Genomic DNA, 27,315 nt, shown 5'->3' on the forward strand with positions numbered 1-27,315 from the left:
CGCTCAGTGGGCCAGGGTTTGAATCATTACTAGCTGATTAACTGTGTTCGAGGGGCTCATTTAACCTCTTCGAGCCTCAGTTTCCTCATCTGTAAAACTGGAATGATACCTATTTCATAGGATTGAGGATTATGTAGTACGATATACTTAAGAGTCCTTGCATGCAGTACATGCTCAGTAGGCACACAAATATCTCCTAATTCGGTTGTCGTGTCACTCATGTGGCTGACTGCACTGGGCCCATCCCACTGCTTTCATAACACCCTTGGGGTCATTTGCAGCTTTGCTTGGAAAAAATTCATGGAATGGCCACCCAAAGACATCTGTGAGTGAGACAATGTTGGTGCTTATGGAACCCACCTTCTTTCTTAGTTTCAATTAAAAATAATATGGATAGATATCTGCTGTTAGGTGTAGCTGTAGGTGTGTAGGGGTGGTCAGCATTAAAAGATTTAATACAGTAAAAGCACTTGGAACAGAGCTGGGCAGAGAATAAGTACTACATAGATATGGATATGCAAGGTTAGAGATAGACAGAGAATAAGTACTACATAGATGTGGATATGCAAGGTTAGAGATAGACATTCAGACATACACACATATGTGGTGTGTGTGTATAAGCTACTATAAGTACACTCATTTTTCAGAGTCCACATTATTGTGTCTCTCTCTGTACTTTAACTCAAGTATTATAAAATATCTTTTTATGTGGCCTTCCTCTCCCTCATCTGTGTAGTTTATAATTGAAGTTGTAGGTGCCGAGGATTTTAATTCAGTCATTTATACAGTCGGGAAGAATTGGACATTCTATAGAATTCTATTTGCAAACTTTATAATTACCAACTTTCAGCCATTATGCCACATTATTAAGAATCTGTTGCCCACTGAGCATAAAACATTATGTTGCGGTAGTTCAGGATCAGGGTGGAATGCCGGTGAGAGTAACTGGGTTGTTATTAGACAGGAAAATCTCTATTTAAGATTTGGGGATGCTAATAGCACTCAAATAGCAAAGACCACTTCCACATTGTCAGATTTTCCATTTCCATTTAGTGGTCAGGTATTTTATAGGATTTGGATGAACCATTCTTTAAGCCGCTGTTAGATTTTTGTAGGTTGCATGTTGTAATTGTATGAACCATGTTTTGAACAGGGTAACAAAAGGTTACAGAAATGTTTAATTCTGAAGTCAATGATATTAAATATAAAAATGAATCATAATTTAAACCAGCTCTCTTTTCCAAACAGAAAAAGCATACTCTAACTTAGCAGATTTTTCTGTTTCCCTTACAGTTTTAACCCAAAGTCATAGGACTAACAATGGAATACACATAGAACCTGGGTTTTTGTTTTTTTAATTTTGCGGCTGAAAGAGAGTCAAAAGATACTCCAGTTTTATTTCTATATTTTACAGCTGAGGCAACCAGTGACCATAAACCAGGCCTGTCTCTATACCTACTTGACTTTTTTACCTGTTAAGCCTAAATATTTCTGCTCCCTCTTAGCTGCTGCTCAATTTTTTCAGTCTGACAGAAGCTATTGTTCTTGTGGCTGACCTGAGGAATTGTCCTTACCTAGTTGAAGTATGGGGCAAGTAGACCATGAGCTTCTTGCCAGTGCTCATTGGCGTACTTGTAATCTTACTTATATAATCAGCTGTTCAAGGTCTCTGTCAAGTAGCTCACCCACTGCAGACAGTGAAAAGTCTAAAGGTAACTTCTAGCCTTCCTCAGTGTGTTGTCGTGTTTTTTTTTTTAAATGGCACACTTCATAAAATGGAACTTATTCTAGTTTCTTCCATGCTTACTCTACCATCTAAGGGATCACTGTCAGGCCTGTTCTAGCCTTTGAACTTTCAGCCTTGTTAAAGAAGCATCCAGCGCTTTTGGTACCAATTTGTAATCACAGGGGTGAGCCAGTAAAGGAAAGTGGCGTATATCAAAATCAGGAAAAAGCTAAAAGGATTATAAACCATAACATAGCTATAAGTCAACTCATTTTTCCTGTTGAAAATATTTGACAGAGTCCTTATTACATTCACTTGTCTTCGTTCAACAAAAAAAGGATATTAAGTTTTTCTAAGTTAAAATCTAACCTTATGCAAGTAGCTATTGATTTAAAAGCTTTTGTGTTCTCCCATCAAAAGAGGATCCGTGGTTTGACTTAACATTGTGGGATGTGTGCAGGTACCTGGAATGGAAACACAAAAGTAGCCATAAAGACTCTTAAACCAGGCACAATGTCCCCCGAGTCATTCCTGGAGGAGGCACAGATCATGAAGAAGTTGAAACATGACAAGCTGGTCCAGCTGTATGCTGTGGTGTCCGAGGAGCCCATCTACATTGTCACCGAGTACATGAATAAAGGTCAGGCCCCACCGCACAGCTGACCCACGGGGGTTATTTCGGGGAGGGAGACGGAGATGCCTGCCTGCTTTTTTTCTAGTTTCTGCATGAATCTCATATTCCTGTCAGGAAGCGCAAACCATGTGCTCATTAATGAAAGCATTTTTAGAACAGACCATGACCTTGAGTTTGCCCCCCTCCCCCCACCCGGATCCTTATGAAATGCAGCACCTTTTGCACATCGCACATGTCAGGAGTCCCAGCTCCTCTCCATAATTAAAGTATTCATATTTAATTCTGGAGATGAGCTGGAGGGCTGTGATCATTTGCTGTTATTCTGAATGCCATGGCTTGTGCTAAATTTCCTTGTTCAGGGCCAAACACCTAATATCGGACACTGGTCTCAGGGCTCAGCTTAGTCTCCATCTTCTCAGCACCTTTTCTTTCCCAGTTCTCTTCTTAAACATCAGACGAAGAAAGACATACTTTTAAAGAGTGCATTTTATTCTCATTCTCTCTCTGCCTCTGTCTCTCTCTGTCTTTCTAATAAAAGCAATATTGCCAAGGATAAGGCCCGAGATCACTTGTTTTGGAAAAATAGACAAACCAAACAAGAACCAGTCTTAAAAGGCAATGCATCGTACATCAGAGGACACCGGTATCGTTTTTCCCGTCCACATACTTTCTTTTTAAATATACTTGGACATTTTTTTTCCCTGACAGATTGTTTGTCCTTTGTATCCAGGGTTATTTGGTAAATAGCTTTGCGATTAAAGCATGGAAACAATCACCTCTGACCGTCAGGAGCCTCCATCCAGCCTCTGCACACAATTGTTTCAGCCCTGGGGTTGGTCTGAGCTCCCTAGGCCGTTACCACAGTGGCTCTGAAGCTTCAGCTGCTTTGTTTCAGAGGTCTTGAAGACCTGGTCGGCCATGATCTAACAGGGGGAACTACCTGCCCCACCCTCTAATCCTCAAATATTCTTTTCTTGATTTAAAAATCTGAGGGGCGCCTGGGTGGCTTAGTCGGTTAAGCATCCGACTTTCGCTTAGGTCATGATCTCGCGGTTCGTGGGTTAAAGCCCCGCGTCGGGCTCTGTGCTGACTGCCAAATCAGAGCCTGGAGCCTGTTTCAGTCTGTGACTCCCTCTCCCTCTGACCCTCCCCTGCTCACGCTGTCTCTCTCTCTCTCTCTCTCCTAGAAATAAATAAAACATTTAAAAAAAAAATCTGTAAGTAAGTGAGGCCAGTGATTCTCAAACTTTACTATGTATCAGAATCATTTAGGGTTATTCTGAAAATGCAGCTTTCTGCTCCCCGCCTCCAGAGTCTCTCGTTCTGATTCTAAGGTAGAGCCTGAGAGCGTGCATTCCTAACAGATTCCCTGAGGGATGTTCTTCTTGCAGGCTCCAGGATCACACTCTGGGGAGCCGCTCGGCCAGGGTGGCATTTTCCCTGTGTCACTGCTTCATTCAGGGCTGATGGGAGATGAGGCTAAAGTGGTCAGCTCCTCATATGTCCTTCTTTATGACACAGAGAATTGCATCCCATTTCTTGTAGGTTTATCAAATTTTTGTTGTTTTCCTTGGAAATGGAGTCACTATTAATTTGTTTCTGAAATATAAAACTGGTGCCTTTAAATGCACAGAGTTTTTTCTACCTTCTTTTTTTTGTGTGTATAAATCTTTTCTTCATTGATGGCATTGTTCATTCAATCACTTCATTACTTCTAATAAGAAAACCAAACCCAACCCTCTGTCAGGCATTTTTATCTTTCAAAGTAAACTAAAATGGTTTTAATTTTTGTTCCTAGGAAGTTTACTTGATTTCTTAAAAGATGGGGAAGGAAGAGCTCTGAAGTTACCAAATCTTGTGGATATGGCCGCACAGGTAGGCCGCGTGGTCCCTCGGTTCCTACCTTGGGTTTACTGCCATGTCAGTATGATGAGTCGTGGGGTAATGGGTCCTGTTCCTCGGTTTCCACAGGTTGCTGCAGGAATGGCTTACATCGAGCGCATGAATTATATCCATAGGGATCTGCGGTCAGCAAACATCCTGGTGGGGAACGGACTCATATGCAAGATTGCCGACTTTGGACTGGCCAGATTGATCGAAGACAATGAGTACACAGCACGACAAGGTGGGCACTTAAATAGGAGGGCTCATGAACCCAGCCTCAAGAATAGGCGCTACTCCAGGACCTCTCCTCTCCCCTTCCCTTCCCTTCCTCCAGAAAATATTTGAAATGGCATTGTTTGGCCAAGTGTTTTCTTCTTAATCTGGCAAGAATCTGACAGCTTTGCAGATGGGAGGCTGTAATGGGTCCAGTAGATGGACAAGATGTTGCTTGTTGGTGAATGAGTGTCCACTGATGTGGTCTTGCTGGCTCATGCTGCCCTCCTCACAGTGTCCAGGCCTGGGACGCTTTGCCTTTGGAGAAAGGGCTGTGGAAGGCCAAAAGAGAAATCAAATAATGGCTCATCATTCCATCAAAGTGTCAGCAGAACAGAGAAAGTACTCTCATTGGAGACCTTAATAAAGGAGTTCTTTATAAAGGCAATGGCAGAGTTAGGAAAGTTAACGAGGCAGGAGGTGATATCCCAGAGGTAGCAACAGCCCCGAGCCTGACCCGAGACTAGAAGGGCGGTGGGGAAGGGAAGAGGCAGGCACCGGAGCTAAGAACCAGAGGCCACCTTTGGCAAACAGAGGCCAGGCGTGGATCAGGGGCTTCATACCTGAGCTCCTCCTCCAGAAATCCTGCCAAACCCAGCAGGAAGCCAGCAGTCAGGGGAGCCCGCTCATGAGTCCTGCTGGGTCCAGAGCAGAGAGAATAGAAGGGGAATCATCTAGAAGGAGGACCGAAAATAACGGTGTCTCCTAGGCAGCCCCACCTCCCCTAAATCATCTCCCTCCATTCTCCCACCTCCACAGATTTGTAGAAATTAGACTCTAGATTAAATACATCCCAAACCAACAGCCACTCTGGTGGGGAGCTTTTTGGGTGCTTTTAGAGCACCAGATGCCAGGGAGGGAATTCCCAGGGTTATTTTTTATCTTCCTGGATCTGCACACAGGAGCCAACAGGTAAATGTATGGAACTGACTGTGCCGTTTGCAGTCGAGTGTGGGCTCCCCATGGAGAATAGAATGCTCACATCTGAAGGAAGTGGGTGGCCTTCATGACTGTTGTTTGTACCAAGCCTAGGCATTCTGAGCAGGGCTGAGCGGTGCCTGGAACGTATTACAGGGCAGTGCTTTCTGCTGGATTTTGTAATAGCCACCTTGGAATTCCTATCCTTTCTAAATTCTGTCACTTCATGCCAGTTCTTCCCTCCTTTTATCATTCTCGAGTGATGAGGAAAACGGTTAAACTGAGACCCTGGCTGGTGCAGATACTGTCCAAGTGCTCGATTACATGTTGGTCAGACAGCTCGGCTATTTGAATTTCCCCAACACATGGCAGGCGGTTCTGTTCTGGAGTCAAAGGCCCACACAGCGAGTATGCCCACACGTTATGCCCACACATGCGTGCATGCACACTCCTGTGGGGCCAGACGGAGGCCACATCCCTAATCAGGGGCACATGGGCAGCTGTGATTGGCACTGGCAGTCCAGCGAGAAACATGATTTTGAGTTTGGGTGAGCTGAGAGGGTCTGCAGTGCCACTGGGGTCTGAGACCTGGCCCTAAATGTGAGATTTCACCCTGAGGCAAACCCATTAGATCCCAACTCACAGACCCAGAAGGAAGGGGAGCAGGTGAAGGTTTGGGGACATAAATATTTGATTTAGGAAGGGGTGAGATTGGAGTCGGTCTCGGCAATCCATCGTGTAAGCATCCTTGCCTGCGTGAATAGAGTCCTGGTGCCGCTGGGGCAGTCCGGGGCTTGATTGTCCCCTTCTCCCGGACTCTGCACTCCACAGAATTTGTGGCTACAAGTCCATACCTTGAACCATCCACAAACGAGAAGGCTAGAGGGCAGAAACTGAGGATGTTGGCGGAGGTGCTGTTGACAGGGCTGAATGTTTAGTTCACAGAGTGGGGTCCGGTCCTCTGGCCATGGCCCTGGGGGACCGGCGCCCCAGGGGAAGGTGTATGAGGGCTCCTCACTGGTTTCCCTGACAGCACGCCTCTGCCATGGAACAGGGCCACGGTGGCCACCCTCAGTCCTGGCCACCAAGTCCCAGCCTCCTCCCCAGTCAGCTGTCTTGATCACCCTTCTGGTGGCTTCCTCACCTCCCACCATCAGTTTCCCAGATGCTGTCCTGACACCTTTCATATCAGCTTCATACCCTTTGTACCATGTTTCCAGGGCTTAACTTCTAAGTAGTCCCACCCATCTGTCTTAAATTCTTTCTGTTTCTCTCTTCCCTCTCACAAATATTTTCATATCCATGACACACACTGGAAAGAGATAAGTAAGGAGAAGTAAATGAAGTGGAGAACTGAACTTGGAGAAAGAAAAAAAGGTTGGGAGCTCCGGGATTTGCAAGAATACAAGAACACTGCCCTGCAGCAGAGGGAAAGGAAGGAGATGGGGCGTTTACAGGATACCTACTGAGAGCCAGGCCTGAGTGGGTAGCCAGCCCTGAGGAGCCGGGAGGCAAACGATAGACTCAGAGGGGTTAAGTAACTTGTACAAAGTCACACAGCTCGTGAAAGGGCAGAGGCAGGATTTGAATCCAGGTATAGCCGGCACTATTGCATCTGCCCTCTTAACCTATACTGATGGCCTCTCATCAAGACAGTGATTTAAAAACAAAAAATAAAAGTTGAGATTAGTCATACGTCTCTTTTTTTCTTAATTTTATGAGAAAGTTTTTAAGGGGCACTTTCTAACGTGCATGTGTGAGGGAGCTGGAAAGAGCTTCATTTTCCAGTTCTGGAACAACCCAACTGTTTGTAAAATTCCTCCCGAGGGTCTGCCCTGCCCAGCCCCTTTACGAGACAGAAAGGGCCTGGTGTGTATCTGCTGGTGCGCTCTGCAGACGGCATGCATGCTACATGCTGACATCTCTGCTGGGGACGAATCAGCTCCTCCAGACAGCTGATCCGTGTGTCTGGTAATATTTACAAGTTGGGTTTTATGATACCCACAGGCCACAGGCAGGCTAAAGCTTCATTACGGAAGTATGGGCAGTGTTCAGAAGCAAGTGCCCAACACAGGTATTTGGGGACTGCGAGTGACAGTTGTTTTGCAACACCATTGTAGGGTTTCCCATCTAAGGGCACACGAATGCCTGATACTGTCCCCCCTGCCCTGGGTAGATGCAGTGACATTTCCCAGGGCACAAGTAGAATTGAAATTTGGACATGTGTTAAACAGAACTTCCTGTGTTCCTTTCCTCCTACCCCCTACCTGACTGCACTGTAAGCAGAAGCCCCTGTCGGGGAGAAGGTCAAGACCAGGGTCAGAGCCTGTGAGGGTGGTCCCCTGGCAACAGCATCCTAGAGGCAGCTAGAAATTAACTGCTATCGCTCATTCTCTATTGCCTGTATACCTCCCTCAATCACAGCACATCTTCTTTAGTCATAAACTCGTTGCTAAGTTCTGTCCAATCAGGGTCTCTAAGTAATGCCAGCATTAATTATTTGAATGCCCCACCTGGGAAAGGGACTCTGCCTAAGGAAGCCTGAGGCTGTACCCGGGCGGCCTGCAGGCATGCAGAGGGACACCCATCGCCGAAGCCACATAGAACCATAGCCTGCCAGCTCTGAGGCCTTGGCCAAATTCTTTAACTTTCCCACACCTCAGTTTGCTTACCTGTAACGTGGAAATATGTTTTACCTGCTTTGTGCTTTCATTTTTTGCCAAGATACCTAAAAGCAAAACACGTGAAGTATGTAGCATGGTGCCCAGCACAGGGCAAGTCATATATAAATACTGTTGTTATTGTGTCCTGTACAAGACTAAGTCCTAGGGGAATAAATACATGCAAGATGGACTGTAGACATAATGGAAAGGCTCAAACGCTGTTCTGATAAGGGAGAGGGGAAGCAAAGAGAATTCCCCCACAGTCAGATGCAAGTATCACGAGAACGGAATTGCCAGTAACCAGAATGAATGAGTCAGAAGGAAGAGCTCATTTCCAGAGGAAAGAGGGTGAGTTTGGTTTTGGATTTGTTGAGCTTGAGGAGGTCGTGGTGGCGGATCTAAGCTCGGTGTGCAAGCCCTCACCCCATACCACTGCCGTGGGTCCTCGTTTCCAGGCGCATGCCCCGTTCCCTCCTGTCCGAGCTCCCGACCTGCACCCTCGCCTCAGGTCCCGTCTCAGCCACCTCCCTATCCCGCACCGCTGCAGAGCCCACCCCAGGCCTGCCTGTGCCGCAGGCACCGCACCCTGAGGGTCCACTGTCTGGATGTTGTCCTCACACATCCACACCTCGCCTCCAAGAACCACCAGCATGGACGGCTGTCACCAAGCCTGCTTTCCAAGACCCACAGCCCCTACAACCATCAGATCCTTCAGAGCTCACACAAACAGACAGGAAGCAGTGGGAGAATTCTTGATAGAACTCTACTTTCTTCATAAGCTTCCAGGAGGCTCTGTGCTGACTGGTGTTGGTTTAAACCTAGCAAGTTCAGGTAGACTTGGCTTGTGTATCAGAATGACTTGCTTTTGTGGACACTTATTTTTTACTGAGCCATAATACAACACTAAAATGAAGAAATCTGCAGTGCACAACTTAGTAAATTTTTACATATGTATATGGCCCTGAAACCACCCACAGATGAAGGTACAGAACGCGGCCAGCACCTGAAAGGCCGCCTCATCCCCCTTCCAGCCAGTAGCCACCTGAAGGGTAGCTACTGTTTTTACCTCTGTCACCATCGATTCATGCTGCCCATAATTAAACGTCATGGAAATGAATCATATAGTATGACCCTTCTGTGTCTGGCTTCTTTCCCATCATTGTGTCCATGAGGTTCACCCGTGTTGCTGCAGGGGTCAGTTCTTTCCTTTTTATTGCTGAGTTGTATTCCATTGTACAGATATATCAGTTTATTTGTTCTACTGGTACTGCCGACTTGGGGCCATTATGAAGGAGGCTGCTATGTCCCTCCTGTCTCTTGGCTATATCCCAGGACCAGAACGGTTCGTCATAAGGCAAGCCTGTGATTAGCATTTATAAATACTGCCCAGCAGATTGTGTGGGCGTGGCTTCAAAGGTACAACACACGGTTACTGTGTTATTGGCTGGTGGCGTACTTCCCTCTGGGCTGCTGAGGGAGCCTGGTAAGACTGAGGAACCTCGGTTAGAAGTCAGGAGGCCTTGGGGCACCTGGGTGGCTCAGTTGGCTGAATGCCTGACTTTGGCTCAGGTCGTGATCTCACCATTCATGAGTTTGAGCCCCGAGTCGGGCTCTGTGCTGGCAGCTCAGAGCCTGGAGCATGCTTCGGATTCTGTGTCTCCCTCTCTCTCTCTCTCTCCTTCTCCCTCTCTCTCTCTCTCTCTCTCAAAAATAATAATAATAATAATAATAATAATAATAAACATTAAAAAATTAAATTTAAAAAAAAAAAGAGGCCTGGATCTGAATAAGGTCTGTCACTTACAAGTTTGGTGTCCCCAGGCAAATCATTTAACCTTTCTGAGCCTCAGTTTTAGCATCTGTGAAATGGAGATAATGAAAATAATTACCTCACATAGTTAGTGTGAGGATTAAATGGGCTGTCTATCAAACCTCTTTGAGGGTTGTAGAATATAAAAACCATTCTTATAACCCAAACTTTATGTGTTTGATGTATAACAAAAAGCATCTTTTTTTCTTGCCTAAAATTTTTTTAAGAAAGAGACTACTAGTAATCAATAAAGAAGAATCAGTCTTCTAAGAGAAAAAAAAATGAGTTTCTTATTTGACAGCCAGCTCTACCTATCTGGGCAGTCAGCACTTCGCATCACCCACAGGCTGCAAGGGTCCCTCCAGCCCAAGCGCAGCTGCGGCTCCCGATTTTCCTTTTTTCCTCAGCCTTCCCTGCTGAGAACTGTCCCTGCCTGCGCGCTGCCTCCATTGTTTTTCATCTTGTCAAGCCCGAGTATCTGGTGGGCGTTCTCCACAACGTCGCCAATGGTCGTGTTTGCTTGTGCACATGTACACACATACTTGTGCAAGCACGGTTGTGGCTCTTCTCCCAAGTACCTGTGGACCCAGTGTTGCTGCTTCTCTGTAGACGTGATTTGGCCTGAAGATCAACACAGAGCACATAGTATGTATGTATGTATGTATGTATTTATTTATTTATTTATTTATTTATTTTTATTTCTAGGAGAGAGAGAGAGAGAGACAGCGTGAGCAGGGGAGGGTCAGAGAGAGAGGGAGTCACAGACTCTGAAACAGGCTCCAGGCTCTGAGCTGGCAGTCAGCACAGAGCCCGACGCGGGGCTCGAACCCACGAACTGCGAGATCATGACCTAAGTGAAAGTCGGACGCTTAACCGACTAAGCCACCCAGGCGCCCCACATAGTAGGTATTTAATAGATATTCGAGTACAGCAGTGAAAATAGCCAAAATCACTGTCACCACTCCACACTCTTCAGACATGTGCCCATGCTCTCTGAGCAACGGGGGTGGGGGGGGGGAGGGCTCTGTCTCTGGAAATGAGATCCCGTGGTGACAGCAGGACCGGACCCTCCAGAGAGGATGGGTTGCTACAGCAGCACTCCCTGCAGATGGTCTTTGGGGTAATGGGAAGCACAGGAGCTGTGGAGCTAGAGCTGGTCTGCGTTCGGATCTGGGCTCTGCCATTTCCTGCCCGTGGATTTTGCATAAGCTCTAGCCTTGGTGAACTTCTGCCTTCACATCCTTGAAGTCGGGTTGGTATTGGTCACCTTTCAGGAGGTTGTGAGAATTAGAGAAGGTGTTGGTGTTATTCACTCCTTCCTGCTGCACCTGGCAGCACTTAGCTTTATGTCTTTCTGGATAGCCAGATTGTTTTCTTCTTCACACTCACTCATACACACACACGCCATCCCAAAGATAGGGTGGATATTTAAGAGCATGACGAATGACAGAGCGCCTCGGTGGCTCAATCGGTTGAGCATCCAACAATAGGCTCAGGTCATGATCCCAGGGTCCTGGGATGGAGCCACATGTCGGGCTCTGTGCTGAGTGTGGAGCCTGCTTAAGATGCTCCCCCTCCACCCCCCACCCCTGCCTCTCTGCCCCTTCCCCACTTGTACTGTCTGTGTATAATTAAAAAAAAAAAAAGCACAGCCCATGAAATCAAAATGATCTTGGTGTGAATCCTAGCATTGCTGCTAATTAGCTGTAACCTTGACAAGTTACCTAACCTCTCTGAGCCTTCATTCACTCCTGAAAACAGGGATAAAAATAGTTATCTATATCACAGAATTCTATGGCTTGATACATAAAAAGCACTTATCACAAAGCAAAATGCTAAGCTGTTAGCTGTATAGTTGTAGCTAGTAGTAGTAGTAATATCACTATTGATCCAGTGGGTTGATAGTAGCTGTTTTGTGTGTGTGTGTTTCTCTATCCCTCCCTCCCTCCTTCTCCTCCTCAGCCCTCACACACACACCCACTTGATCTTTCCCTAACAACTCCCAGCCAAGCCACCTGCCTATTTAGCCCACTCCTCTGCTGATTTGAATCATCACAAAAACAGGAGTATAGAATTGCTCTGTCTTGGTTTTTTGTGTGTGTTTTTTTAAGGTGTAAGTTAATGACAGATCATTGTTGAGGCAACTAATGTCAAGGCAACTTAGTCTTTGGATCTTTGGAATGTATGTGGAAGCCGGGGCTTTCGTGATTTTGTATAAGACATGCTGTGAGTTTAGGTTTGTGTATTAAATAGAAGAAGAAAAATGTGTCTGTTCAAATGCTCCCAGTATTGCAGGTTTAAGTTGAATAGATTATTATCTGGAGGAAAATTCACATATAAATTAGACTGCGAAGAATTCATAATTGTTGCAGTTTTCATGTTAATTATTTCATGTTAAAAAATGGTTACTGCATAAATTAACACATTCTTTCATGGTGAACATATTTTAGAAAGATTTGTTACTTTAATAACTCTTTGTGTATTAGAAATCCCAGATGCCTGTGCTAATTAAATATAATCAGATTTTGGATTCAAAAAGCACAGTAGCCATTTAACACAAACAAGGAGGCAGCGAGGTTGACAAACACAGTCAGGAAGAAGCGGATCCCGGTTTCTTTCAAATCCTGAATTTCACAATTCACAACTGTGAATTCAGTTTCTGTCCTTCCTTTGTTATCACAATGACTGGGGATTATCGGACTCAGAGCGCCAGCTTTCCAGCTCAAGGGCTCCTGCAGAATTATTAATCAGCCTCATCTGAGGCCTCTGTAATCCGGTGGCACATCAAGGCTGATCTCGCCGGGAGCTGCCCTCTCTCTGGCCCTGTCGGCACATGCGTTTCTTCTTCCCTGTCAACAACAGCACTGCAGTTCCCACACAGTGCGCTGTGACCTGAAGGGCAAATGTCAGGGAAGGGGGGGCGACCGGGGAACGCGTTTAATTGCGGAATTTAATCAAAGTCTTTCCATACGAGAGGAGCACACCATCCTTTGAAAGCAAACCCTCTCCGAAGCAGCCATTGTTTTAAGTCGCGAGCAGGAAACGTGTTTGTTGGGACTGACCCTCCCGCCCCCGCGTCCCGTCCCGAGGGGCCGTCTGCCCGCGGCGCGCAGGGGCGCCTCCCGCAGGGGGTCCCGCGCGCCCGCCCCCCCGCACCGCCGTCCCCGCCTAGCGCGGTGCGCTTCCGTCTCCAGCCTGAAAAGCGCCTTCATTTGTATTCCGCCGCGACAGCCCAGCGCTTCCGCGGCGCTTCCGAGAGGGACGCTTTGTGCCGCGGCGGAGCCGCGGGGGCCCGGCTGCCCGGCGGTGGGTGGGTCGTTCCGCCCGGGAAAGGGAGACGAATGGCACACAGCGTCCTTTTCCCTCGTAGAAAGGGCGCGCGGAGAGCCATACAGGGGAAAGAAAGGCACTTGAACTCCCCCTTGCCTACCTACCCCAGACCTTGCTTTAAGACTAAAACTACAGGAAGGGAGGGGTGCACGCACTCCCTCCACTCCCTGACAGCCCCCGGGGGAAACAGATGGGAGCTGTAAGCCCTGATCAGTGAGCCTGCTCCCCTGAATGTCTTTCCTCTTTCTCCGCGCCGGGCAGTCACGTGTTGTGTTCCGTGAGGGTGTCTTTCTCCTTTGTGCTGTCTTGGGCAGAGCAATTTGGCGGTTGTTCCTGAATGGTCAAGAGCGTGTCCTTGGTCTCTGCGTCCCACGTTTCTTAGTAATCAGCAAGAAGGAAGCAGATGGTCACCCTCTGTGATTTTAAAGTGTGTAAATAGGAACTGCAGACTGCCATCAAACATCAAAAATGTCACTTGGCTTCCTCATCTTGCTTTGCTGGCAGAAGGAACTCCTTCATTTGCATCATCTGGATAATCAGGGACAGGCAGTGCAGAGGAAAGCTGCCCCACATCTTGAAGCCTCCGTTTCTTCCAGCGGAAAGAAAGCGCAGCAGCATCATGCTGGTGTCCCCAGTGGCACAGGCACTGTGGGGGGGCAATCTGAAAAATCAACCCCAAAGTGGTTCTTGTCCTCTGCAGATCCCTTCTTCCTAACTCCAGCGAAACCCTCAATATGACCACCAGCTGTTCCCAAGCACCCCAGGGCTCCTCCTTGCTGCCTAGCATACTTGGCGGCATGACGTCAGACTGAACCAGGCCCGCTGCCCCTTCTGGGGGTGGCTGGATTCCTGGAATAATTTCTGGGTTGAGCTGCAGCCCAGACACCCGTTTCTTACTTAGGGCCGAGTTCTCCCCACCCTGAACAGCAGCATACAGGCAGTCCCAGAGCCCTGTGTACGGCTTTCTCTCTTTTATTCTGGAAAAAAGTCCACGAAGGTGGTGTCCATCCTATTGGAATTGTGAATCAGAATATGTATTCTGATTCTGCTTCTCATGTGGCTGTCAGAAAACTGGAAGGATCATTGGAATTACTCGGAGCTCTAGTGTTCTAGAATAGCTAGCAAGGTTCCTTCTTTCCTCAGTTCCACCCACGATAACCACTTACAGGAGCCCACCAACCCGATCTGCACTGTAAACAGTCTTCTGCATGGGTCTTAGATTCCCTTCCTGAGAGAGGACCAAATACCCGTGGTTTCAGGAGATGCCATGAATGTCATTCTCTCGTGCTGCCAGTGAGAGTTCCCCTGGGGTGCCATTGGTCACCACTGGGAGGAGGGTGGTGGGGAGACCAGCAGCCGGCACACCCTCCCCTCACCTGCTGTGTCCCCCACAGATGGTAGAACTGTCACAGCCTGTTTTCTGTCTTTTGCACGAGGCTCTGCCGTCCTTCCCGGTCCATCTAACGGTCTGCCCTTCCTTCCTCAACGGCACGATGCCAGGACTCCTGCCTTGGCTGCAGCCTCACCCCCCAGCTCCCCGGGGGCTGGGTTTGCTCCCCCCCCATCCTCTGGTTGTTCCGATTGCACCCCTTCTCTGTTTGGTCCTCCATTTGGGGCTTCCCTTGGGACTTTCCTCCCTTCCGTGGATGCAGCCACACCAGACTTTGGATCTGTGCCTAGCCACCCCAGCCTTGTCTTCGCGGTACGTTCAGGCCCTGCCGCTGGCCCTTGCTTCACGTCTTCCTTGGCCAGCCTCCTCCTTCCTCCACCCACACCCCTGATGGGACGGCCTCCCTACTCCTTACCTCCCGCCTTCTCAAATTCCCTGCTCACCGTACGCATTGCAGAGGGCACCTCATGTGAACTCATTGTACCCTTGACTTCTCCTTTACTTTTACTTTTAAAACAAGGTGCTAAAACCTTAGGAAGCTATCATAGAAATTTCAACAGCATGTGTCACCAGGAATAACTGGAAAACACACAGTTGTCTCACTCCAGACACAGTTTGGGAAATTTGAAAGTCATTCCCTTGGCCCCGCGTGACAAATCTTTGAGTTTTTGCTTTGCCTGGTTCTCTGGGTTTGAAATCCTCGTTTTGTTTGAATAACCTCCGGGTTCCAGGTCGGCTCAGCTTTGACTTCACCTCTTCTACAGGATATCCTGACCTCGTCCTGCCTTGTCCCCCCTCCCCGCCACTGTAATCAGCTTCCGGTCACTGGCATGGTTTGTGATTTCTTTTCCTTTATTCCTCAGGGGAACTTTAAAGTTGAAGTACTGCATATTATTTAATTTTGAATGTAATAATTTGCAGAGTTTGTGGCTTCATAATTAAAGAGGACCCTGGATGGATCTGTGGTTCAGAAAAAACAGTGTCTGTTGTTGAAGCTAATGCCTCTCCTTCTTGAAAACGCTGTCAGGGCACCAGTGTATTCTCTGTAGGAAGGACTGGGCTGCTTTTATTCCACACTGGCTTTGCCTTCTCTACCTTGGCCCGGTTTTTTAGCCAGAGGGGAAATTTTCTGAAACAGGGCTACGGAATGGGCCTGGGGTGCTGGGGTGGGAGGAGGCTTAACAGTCCAGCTCTCCACCAAGAGCCAGTAATGTGAGCTGGGCCACACCCAGGCCTGTCCTGGCCCCTGAGCTGAGCCAGTGTCAGGGAGAAACATGGGTCACACCGTGGCATTTCAACGTGGCCACCTCTACCCAGAGTCCCCATTCTCTGCGCACTCTTTCCCTCTCTCCTGAACCCTGTTTTTCCCAAAGCCAACGCCACAGTCTATTTAGCTCTTTGTTGGATTTGCCTGGGAGCTCTGTCTCCCCAGCTTCCTCAAAAGGCCTAAGGCAGCTTGGTTTTCTTAGGAGGCCCTCCCACTGCACTGGGGACTAACTGGAGGCTCAGTAAGTTCTCAGTAATTGATTGATGAGCACACTGAGTTTTCTTCATCCTCTTTTCCTCTCAAGTTTGGAGAGCTTTGGCTAACCTGATGCAACTCAGTGCCTTTGCATTACTGTCCAAATAAAACAGTAGCTGGCATTTATTCAGGTGCCAGATGCTGTGCTGAATCCCTTATATTATTTATAATTCTCACCGCACCCTCATGAGGTTATCATTGTCCCAATTTACAGACATGGAGACTGAGACTGGGGGAGGTTTTAAGTGATCACCAGGCAAATCGAGTGTGCAACCCCAGATCTGCTGACTCAGAAGCTACTTTCACAAATGGCCACCCTGGGCCTTCCATAAATGACCCCTCAATCGCAGCGCAGCCCACAGGTGGGCCCCTTTGCGCTGTCACTCAAGAGCATTTTCTCCCTGATCCCTGGACAACTTATACACTTAGTGCAGGAAGTAGACTTGGGAGCAGAAGTCTCCGCTGTCTTCATTTAACATTTCTAATGCCACTGCCATCATCTTACTGCATGAAGATGCATACAGTCTAGTAAGTAACCAAATCAAGTAGAAACTGTGTCTGTTTGAGGCAAAGAAAGCGGACTGCCTAGCCACTAGGGATATAGGTTCGTCATTGACTGGAATGGAGTCTGGGGGTTGGAACAAGCCATCCTGGCATAATGAATTAAGCTGGTCTTTTTGTTTCACTTAAACACCAAGAGCACTCCCGCAGACTGTCCTAGAGTGTGGTAAGGATGAGTTTATTCCTATAACATTAAGGGTGGAAACAATTGTTAGTTTGTTACACTGCTGTGTATTTACTCTTTTCTTTTCTGGGTTTGATTTTAATCTGTGTAAAGGAAGAGAATTTCTATGGCCATCACAGGGTTAGATATATTGCTAGGTTGACCCTTTAACAAGTTAAAGATTTGCTGAGCAGTTGCTCTTTAACCAGCCTTAGGCAAGGTACTGTCGAGGAATGTAAGTATAAAACATGGTCTTTAACCTCCAAGGATTTACATTTTATTTAAGGAGATAAAAAATAACACATGCAGAACTAGCAAAAAGACATGCTAGAGACATGGACACAGCCACATGATGTATAGTGTTTAAGCAGTCGGGCTCTGGAGCCAGACTCCCTGATTCAAATCCCTGTGCACCATTTCCACATGTCCTTTGGCACATCATTTTACCTCTCTGTTCAGTTTTCTCATCTGGAAAACAGGACTGTTGCTGGTATGTACCTCCTGCGTGTAAAGCATTTAGCATGATGCCTGACACTTAGCAAGCCCTCAGTATGTTTAGCTATTATGGTGGATATTATTGCCAAGCATTATATTGTTATTCATAGCATTGGCTCCAAGTGCATGGGAGAGATCAGTGAAGGCTGGAGTAATCACAGATGATTTCACGAAGAAAGTGGGACTTGAGATGAGGAGGCTTCAGCTAAGCAGGTGGAAGGAGAGGAGATGTTTAGAAAAAGCTAACAAGAAGCAAGATGATTATGCCAAGTGCAGGGTATAGGTTCCGGGAAAGCAAACTCAGACAAGAACATGGGTTTGGGGTAGCAAGAGCTGAAGTTGAACAGATACATGGGCATGAAAAACAGGTGGAGGATTTTGCCTTAATGCAATGGGGGGCCCACAGTGAAGTTGGTGAGGGGAGGATTATGAGGCTGAGGTTTAAGTGACTCATTGGAAGGACAGTGAGCCAAAGGCAGGGCACCATGACAAGGGACTGATTAGAGGGACAGGAACCCAAGATAAATTTCAGCAAAGAACTTAAACAAGAAAGGGCAAATTTGACATGTCAAAGAAGAAAACAGGAAGTCTTGGTGATACGGGGTGCCTGGCGGGCTCAATTGGTAGAGCATGTGACTCTTGATCTCAGGGTCATGAGTTCAAACCTTATGTTATGCATAGAGATTACTAAAAAACAAAAACAAAAACAACAAACAAACAAAAAAAAAAAAAACACCAGAGTGAAGAAAAAGAAACCTTGGTGATGGATTAGCTCAGAGGTTTTAGGAAAGAAAGAAGTCCCAGCTGGCTTTCAGGTTTTTTCTGCTTTGAAGCCTAGCAGAATGATGATGATTACTATCCCCAGAAAAGGGATAGTAAAAAAAAAATTTTTTTTTAATGATACTCCATTTGCATCCTAAAATACTATTAATTAAGTCAGGTCAGTCTTTTAGTAAAATTTTCTGCCTAATACAAGAATATCCTTTATAAGAAAGCATTCATAGTAAGATGAGTTGGTAAAATGATGAAGTTAGACGGCTAGTCACCACATTTGAGATAAAGGTGAGATACTGTAGAGGCTTTGTCCCTTAGACATTTGCGAATCAAGAACTGGGACTTTGGAGGAGAAACCGTCTGTGTAGTATTTCCAGCCCATTCACACAAAGATGATGGGCAGCAGAAGTCGTGAGAGCCTGTGTATGTCCCCCAAGAGAGTAAGCAGGGAGGGAGGAGTCTGCAACGCCTCGGCCTCTCACTTGCCATTAGAGATCAGAGGATGGGGGCGCCTGGGTGGCTCAGTCCATTAAGTGTCTGACTCCTGACTTCTCTCAGGTCATGATCTCACGGTTCATGAATTTGAGCCCCTTAAGGGGCTCCTCGCTGACAGCGCAGACTGCTTTGGGTGATTCTGTGTCTCCCTCTCTCTCTGCCTCCTCACCTCCCTCCCTCTCTCTCTCTCTCTCTCTCTCTCTCTCTCTCTCTGTCTCTCTCTCTCTTTTTCTCTTTCTCAAAATAAATAAACTTAAAAGAATAAAAAAGGGGGCACCTGGGTGGCTCAGTCGGTTGAGCATCTGACTTCAGCTCAGGCCATGATCTCATGGCTCATGAGTTCGAGCCCCGCATCAGGCTCTGTTGACAGCTCAGAGCCTGGAGCCTGTTTCGGATTCTGTGTCTCCCTCTCTCTCTGCCCCTCCCCCTCCCAAGCTCTGTCCCTCTCTCAAAAATAAACATGAAAAATTATAAATAAACAAATATTTTAAAAATGAAGAAAGTGAAGTATGAAGAAGAGCCTAAAACAGAGACACAAGAAAGGCAAGGAAGGACATCAGGGAAGAATAAACTCAGAAAAGATCATTAATTCATTTCTCATAGAAATGTTTGAGCTTTGCAGTCTTACTCCTTTGTTGCTGAGATTATTAATATTATTCAGACCTGAAAAGTGTACTGAAATAGCACAAATGTGACTGGAGCCACTAGTTAAGTAAACATGATGTCAGAGGTGACAGTAAAAGTATAACTTAGCCAATACTAATTGCTAATAGACACCCATGGGCCTTGAAATGTCATGATGCTCCTCGAGAGTTTTGAAAAGTCAAAATGCTTTTCACATTCCTTCTCATCATAAATCGTTCTCAAGGCAATGATACATTATCTTCCACACTGAAAGAATAAGGAGAAAGAATAAGGTGGGATGTCATGATGTTCTGCTCACAAGCCCCAGTGGCTTCTCATCACACTTAGGATGGGATCCAAAGTCCTTAGTGGGCCTTGCAGAGCCCCATAAAATCTGTCCGTGTAGCCCATTTCATTATTCTTTATAGCATCGGTCACTGTCTGACATCTGTAATGGCCACTCACTTATTTAATCCCCTTCCCAGACTAAGCCCCATGCTCCCTGAGAGCCAGCGGTTGAGTTCACTGGTGTGTCCCCCGCACGAGGTACGGTGCTGGGCACAGCGCAGGAACTCCAAAACCCTCATGGTAGGAAAAGAGCAAACAAAACCAGCCAGCAGTAGTGGGGTTTTCATGTTATTTTGTGGTCCAACTCTGATACGTGAATAAATCCACAACCCTCTCCTTCTCGGGCCTAAAGCCTGGATGACTATTAACCTTATTTTACATGAGAAAGACCAGGGCCTGTGAGTGTGAGGGATTGGTGTCCAGTTACCTGCCTCACATTCAGTCTGTTCAGCAAAGGGTGTTCCACTGTCTTTTGCTGTGAATGCTCCCAAGGCCTCTGGCCGCCTTGTCTTTCTACTGATATCACCCCCACCCCAAGTGCAACTCTAGGGATCTAGACCCACTGCTCCTCACAGAGCAAAGTCTGGGGTTCCCTCCATCTCAGACAGATTCACTCCACACTTCATTTGGCACTAAAAGCACAGGGTTTTCCAGGTGTTTCTAAGTGTCATTAGTGTATGGCAGATGCTTTTCTACAGTGGTCAGCAATTGTTAGGCCCTTATAAGGGCATCCGGATGGTGACAGACAGTGACACTGGTCACTGAGAACAAGGAGAGGACCCTCCAGAGAGCAGGGAACTAAGAAGAAGTAAGGAGCTCTGGCAGTTCAGGCCGGAAGGGAAGGCTGGAAGGGCTAATCAGCTGTCCAATTACTTGGTCATTCACCACCTCTTTATCTTGTTTCTCCTGGTCCCCAGGCACTGGGCTCAGTACTGGAGATAAGGTGGCCATCCGGAAAGACCTGCTCCTGCCCTCAAGGATGGTCTCTATCAGACATATTCATTTGCCCTTGAATGGTAGCAGCCACAAAGAACAAGACGGCTCTGGCAGCACAGGGCCAGGGAACCTACCCCAGTCTTAGTGTTCAGGTGAAGGTTCCCTGTGCAAATAGCATTGAGGCTGAGGACAGAGGAGCCCAAATTCGCCATGGGGTAGGCACGTCCGCAAAGGGAACAGCCCACCCTGTGGCCCTGCGGCAGGCGGGAGCCCTCAGAGAGGGGCAGTGGAGAGGTTGGAGGCAGGAGGAGCAGGAGGCCCAGGACAACAAGAGGCTGGACAGGTAGGGAGGAGGGACCAGACTGTAAATGTGGGCCCAGCGGGAAAGCCATTGCAAGAGTCCAGGCGGGTGACTGAGTAGCAAGCGGGCAAAGTCCAGAACGAGGGTAGTGAAGACGCACAGACACACTTCTGGGAGTGAAGTGGACTCAACATGGAGAGCAGTGAGGCAGCAAAGGCAGAAGGGGACTCAGGGAAGGTATACGGCGATGGGCAGATAGATGCAGCACCCAGGTGAGGGGGACTCGGCATTCTGTCTCAGCAGCTAGGTGGTTAACAAAGGCAACAAACTGTGGGGAAGGTAAATTTGGGATGTTGTACTAAAAGGCCCTTTGAGGCCTCCCAGTGCAGGGGCTGAGGGGAGAATTCATTACACAGGTCAGGAATTCAAGAGGGAGGGCCCATCAGGAGATACAAATGCAGGTGACATTGGGGTCACAAGAGAGGTGGAAGCCAAGAGACGCAGTCCAAGCCCCAGGTGTCACACCGAGCTCACTCACGGCACTCAGTTCACATCTCAACAGAATTTAGAGAAACAGGATTGGAGATGTGGGTGTCAGAAGGCTCAGCCCAAGGCTCACTGGCCCTCACCACGGTGGCAGGAAGTAAATGACGCAAGTGCAAAGACACCCCACCCAGGAGGTGGTCCCAGGACATGGGCCCTGTGACAGCACCAGGTCAGGCTTTCAGCAGGGGCTTTACCCTGAGAGGTACAAAATCTGCAGACACTGCCTAGGAAACACTCAGGGGAAGTGGTGTTTCAAGTCTTTGCATTCCATACATGTATGTTATGTGCGCCCTTTGTCTCTCGGCTTAAAAGAATCCTAAACTGTTAGAGTAAATTCAGTAAGAAGTAAAAATTAAAGCAATGATCATTCCTATGTGTTTTAGTTCATCTAAACATTGATCAAGTTCACAGAGTGTTACTGGGTCCTCCACAGCCCATGATACCAGTGACGTGGATTATCCTACCTGCCATGGTTTGCTACCTTTCCTCCAATAAAATGCAAAGGAGAGCAAATGGCATTGGCATCTGAATCCTGCTCCCAAACAGGAGGATTTCCAGAGAAGAGTGAATCAGCTGGTTATATAACAGAACCAAGTCCATTGTAGTATAGGCCTCTGGACACGGTCTCCTGTGTTCTACAAATCCACACTGCTTAGAAGACATCTTTGATCCTGACTTTCTGCCCATCAGAACCTTATTTTCAAGGGAAAGGCAGACCCAGGAGATCTGGAATTCCTTCCAGGTTTCTGAGCTTTCTTGGCTTCACCTGAGGACAGAGCCCACGGCAGCCCCCAGCAGGGCCACCCATGGGATTGTGTCGGTGGTATTCCGGCAGCGCGGCTTTCATAGACCGGGGTCTGGGCATGGATAAGCGACACCCACGCCCCACCCGCCACAAACCCCGGGTTGAACTCTTCCCCCTTTGGGGCTGCATCTGGTTAGAGATACCGTCCCCCACTCCCCACCGCCACAAACTCTGGGTTGAACTCTCCCCAGTTTGGGGCTACATCTGTACCCTCAGGAGGTAGGAAACCAAGGTGAGGGGAAATAGAGGTAACGAGATGAGTAAAGGAGTGAACATCAATCAGTTCTTTTGTTGAAGCCGTAGTTAATGATTAACAGATCATCACTGCTTTAATTTCTTAACCTTTTGTCTGCCTTGGAAAGGAAAATACAAGTTATCTTTAGAGAAGCTTCTTTTGTCAACAGTGGCTGCTATTTTAAGACTCAAAAGAAGTAGGAGAAATCGGACAAAGACATTCTTTATTTCTTTTCCTTCCAAAGTGTATTAGGTGTAAGTAAACATATGACTTACCTTAGAAAGACAACCGATGCAAAATAAGTTTATTTGCAGAAGCGCCTGCTACTACGTCTCAAAGCACATATCCGCAAATGGTTTCCTATCAGAGATCGATTACAGCCTTTGTTTGAACTTGCTTGTTGAAGGTTTACATATTACAGTTCTTGTTGTAGATGATGTAATGAGAAAACCAGGAAGCCGACCAGCACAAATGGCTGATATATTGACATTTGGCTTTTTTTTTTAATCTCACATTATGAAATCTTCTCTCAGAAAATCCAAAGTGACTATCCAAATTTTGAACAGCTTACTCGCAACAACATACACACCTTCACAAGTGCTGAATGATTCCAAGGAGGGAAGAAGGGCTCCTTTTGCTTGTCATTTTATTTACAGGAGATGTGTCTGCACAGGGGAGGAAAAAAAGTTCTTTTTGCTTTTAGAGATGGACATAGATTTCCAAGCCATTTGACTCAAGAGATAGTTTAAATAGGAATGAATTTAATATACCTTTAATTCTCTGAAATAAGAGAACTCCAGCTGAGGTTTGGTCCAGGGCAAAGTCTGTTCTCGACACTGAAGAAAATCTATCACATTAATCCCAGCGGCTCAGAGTCCAAAGCTGCGTGAACAGAATGCTCGAGGGTAGGTTCTCACACAGAAGAACGCTTTGAAAGAAACTTTAAAAACAAAATGACTGTTCAGAGAATACCAGGCCTTGTGTGGAATCATGCAGCACTTAAGGAAAGATAGAAATAATTATGCTTGAGAAACATAGCTAATTAAAAGTAACTCAGTGCATAAAAGGAAAAGAAAACCATAGAATAACTTCTCTGCTCCAGTGTAAATGTGAGATGCCACATAATGAAATAGTAGGATTTTTTTTTTATTTCATTTCACACTGGCATAAAAAAGATGGAGAGGAAAATTATATTGCCAGAAAATGCCAGGATAGACTTGCTAAAGATGTTATCATGGACTGTGTTTAAAACAAAAATCTAATTGCTGTAATGTATCATGCCTCTAGTTATTAAAACCATGCTAATTTAAAGATTTTAATTATTTGCCACTTTTCCACATTGTGACTTTTCATAGAAGATACTACAAAAATTTCTGGTTCTGTCTGCCTTTGTACAATTTTTTTAGGAGCTCCTAAGTAAAATTAACATGCTTTTAACATATAATTGTGTTTACATCAGTAATAAACATTCCTTGTGTTTTTCTTTTAGTGTGTTCAATGAAATATCTGGAACTGCTTTATAATTGCTGAGCCTCATATGTGAGAGCACAGGCTGCTGAATTATAATTCCCCGTACACACAACTAGCCTTATAAAGAACACCCTTTCCTTTGGATTGGAGAGAAGAGTCTTTTAATGATAGGAGAAATTTCAAAGGAAAGATTCCCCTGATTTTGGCATGAATTTGCTGCTTGGTCTTGAGAAACAGACTCACAAGATAGTCATTGAGGCAACACTGCACTTTGAAAGCAAACATTAGGGGAAGCCTGGGTGGCTCAGTCGGTTAAGCATCCGACATCGGCTCAGGTCATGATCTCATGGGTTCGTGAATTGGGACCCCGCGTCAGGCTCTGTGCTGACAGCTAGCTCAGAGCCTCGAGGCTGCTTCGGATTCTGTGTCTCCCTCTCTCTCTGACCCTCCCCTGCTCGCGCTGTCTATCTCTCAGAAATAAATAAAAACATTAAAAATTTAAAAAAAGAGAAGAAAGCAAACATTAAATACCTCTTGGGCCGATTGAAAAAAAGTTGGGGATAGACAAGGTATCATATAGTACATATAGCCCTGTACGGGAGGTTCACCATCAAACTACTCCCGAAGCCAACATAGCCACTCTCAGAGAAAAGGTGGAGGGAAGTAGCCAAAGGTGAAATCATTTCTCTGCTGTGGATATAGGAGGCCTTGGGAAATAGAGCCCATTCAGTGAAATGGGTGGGCTGCAGCAAATTGTCTTCACCTTGAGAGAAACATGGTGGTCTGACTTGGTTTTTATGTGCCTCGTAAGAGCACACTCAGGTCTTCTATATCAAAGAATTCATGGGAGTAGCATTATGATTTAATACTATATTTATTTATTAAAATATGACATAATTTCAAAGCAGAAGAAAAAAATGTATAAAATGAGTTCCCTAAATCACAGGTCAGCGCCATATCCAGGCCAAACCTATGATATTCAGTGAGATCATAGATTCCGGTGTCTAGAATCCAGAGCTTTAAGGAGCTTTGAACTCCTAACCCTTTGATGGGAAAATTAAAATTAAACTCGCTCGCCTGAAGTCACAGAGCCGTGACGAGCCCCCACAGCTGCTCAGTTGTAGGCAGTTGTACTCCATTCCTTCCTGACCGCTTTCCCCTCCTCCTCCAGGAACTTGCTCCTGTGAAAGTGGCTTCCTAGCACTCTTCCTCCCCAGCCCCATACCCAGTGCCTTATGCTCTCTGCCTGCCAAGTAATCATGTGTTCTTTTTGCAGGTGCAAAGTTCCCCATTAAGTGGACGGCCCCCGAAGCAGCCCTGTACGGGAGGTTCACCATCAAGTCTGACGTATGGTCTTTTGGAATCTTACTCACAGAGCTGGTCACCAAAGGAAGAGTGCCATACCCAGGTAAGAGCTGGCAGCAATGGGCCTCCAATTGGGTGCTCTCCTAGCACCACTTGGGGACACTTCTCAGTTTGCCTTCAAAGCCCCATCCTCAGCTTTCCACTGAGCATGAGTTTAAAGAACACGGACAGGTACTGAGCCAGGGAAAAGCAGAATCGGGAGCCACCGCAGACGTCACACAGGCAACAGCTACCATGCATTGTATGCCAGGAGTCATGTGACCAGCAGCCAGGATGAGGGCTTCGATCCACCCCGGTGCATGGGGTCCCTCCTGTCTCAGTAGCAGGGTGCACCTGTGGCCCCAGGAGCAGAAATGTGGCTGGCAGAAGCTCAACCCAAATAAGGGTTTGCAGACACTTCCAGGAAAGAGACGTGCTCTTTGATTACGCTGTAGCATTGACCCATGGAGTGAACCAGGCAGGAAGAATACCAGGACCTCTTCTCTCTGCAGGCCCTGGGCCCAGATGGCCGTAGAGAGCAGAGGCACGTGCGGGACACGGGTCAGGGGCCACTTGCTGCCCAGTTCCCAACAGTCAAAATATCCCCTAGAGAAGCAAGCGTAACGTAAAGAAGCTGGAGATTCTCAGGTCCCAGAATTTTTCTGGATTATCAGCTTCATGCTTCTCAAAGAAACCACACATTTAGGCTATCCACACTTACATTCATTAATTTCGACAGATGGTGACGTAAAGGACACTCGTGCCATTTCACCTCCACGCTTTAGTGGTTATATTACAGCACACGGACAATCTGCTTTCTGAAATGTTAAGGACATATTTTTCAGTTACTGTTGAGCGAAGAAAGAACGTAACTCCCCCTCATTCCCTGCCTAAGAAAGGAGCTTAAAAAAAAAAAAAAAAAAAGATCCATGATGGAACCGATAGTGGAGATTAATGAGGAATTGAGGTCTTTTGCAAATCCTGGGTTTGTAATTCTATCTTTGCAGTCAGAGGAGACAGCGAGGGCAGATTAATCTGTAATCCCTTTGTTCGTTTTTTATGATTATTTCTGGTCATCTTCAGAGAATGCAGAGAAGCAAAGAGGATGTCTTTGCAGGTTGGCATGGCCTTGAGACTCCTCGGAGAGCCAGGCTGGCGCAGAGACAAAATGGACAGAATTCCGTGTCTGTGAAGCGCCAGCCCAGGCCTTTCCAGACGCGGGTGGGAGTCGGTCCTCCCGCTGAGGGGGCGGCTCCTCCCAGCATGCACCAGTGGGCAGGCTCTCCAGGAGAGCCAAGCCCTCTGCAAGAGGGGGCTTCCCACTAGGGGCCCGGGGCGCAGCAGGGCCATTTTTGAGTTGCATCCCGAGGGGGGAAATGGGCAGGTCTTGGGATTTTGAAGATAAAAAGGCGTCTTTTTTTTTTTTTTTTTTGCCTGAATTTTGAACTCCTTTCTCCCTGAATCCCCCAGGTTTATGGTCAGCCAGTGTGTTGAATGCAACAAAGGGGAAAAGGTTAATGTTGTTTTGCATTTCTGTAAAGGCTTTCCTTTCAGCGATACAAAGCCGCTTTTTGTTTCTCAGGGTTGCACACAGAAGCAGAGACAAAGGGGCAGGGGCTGGGGCCTCGGGGAAGGCAGGCAGGTGTGTGCTTCTGAGGGAGAGGCTTTTACCAAGTTTGGTTCTAGCATAAAGGAAACGGCCTTATTTGAGAACTCAGACTGGGGTTCATTCATTCAGCCCAGCGCCAGCGTCGGTGAGTGTGAGCTGCGCCAGGCATCTTGCTCTACCTGGGAATTAAGTAGAAGTAAGACCTTGCCATCTCAGGCAGCTGATTAAAGCCTTCCCTGAGCGAGGCACTGTTTCGATTGCCTGGGATAGAACCATGAGCAAATACACAAACGTAGTCCCTGCACTCGTGGAATTCCCAGTCAGAGAGATAAAATACGCATCAAATCCAGGAAGAACATCAGTCTTTTCTGTTCCTCACTTATTATTAGAGGAAATCATCCTCAAGTAGAGGGGATTACTTGGATTTACTCCTTGTCGGTCTCGAATCTTAATTCTGAT

The 27,315-nt window shown here is 46.8% G+C and overlaps 1 protein-coding gene across 2 annotated transcripts in view; it reads left to right on the top strand.

Moving 5' to 3' along the window:
- Positions 1-27,315, top strand: part of FYN (FYN proto-oncogene, Src family tyrosine kinase) — a 215,850-nt gene that overhangs the window by 178,126 nt on the left and 10,409 nt on the right. For both annotated transcript variants that reach the window (XM_039252207.1, XM_039252208.1), the window contains exons 9-12: positions 2,187-2,366; positions 4,159-4,235; positions 4,332-4,485; positions 25,180-25,311. In XM_039252207.1, coding sequence (XP_039108138.1) covers positions 2,187-2,366; positions 4,159-4,235; positions 4,332-4,485; positions 25,180-25,311 — 543 coding nt within the window. The remainder of the gene's footprint in view (positions 1-2,186; positions 2,367-4,158; positions 4,236-4,331; positions 4,486-25,179; positions 25,312-27,315) is intronic.

The sequence above is a fragment of the Hyaena hyaena genome, unplaced genomic scaffold (assembly GCF_003009895.1).
Source record: "Hyaena hyaena isolate Hyena2069 unplaced genomic scaffold, ASM300989v1 scaffold_412, whole genome shotgun sequence".
In the NCBI taxonomy this organism is placed as follows: Eukaryota; Metazoa; Chordata; class Mammalia; order Carnivora; family Hyaenidae; genus Hyaena; species Hyaena hyaena.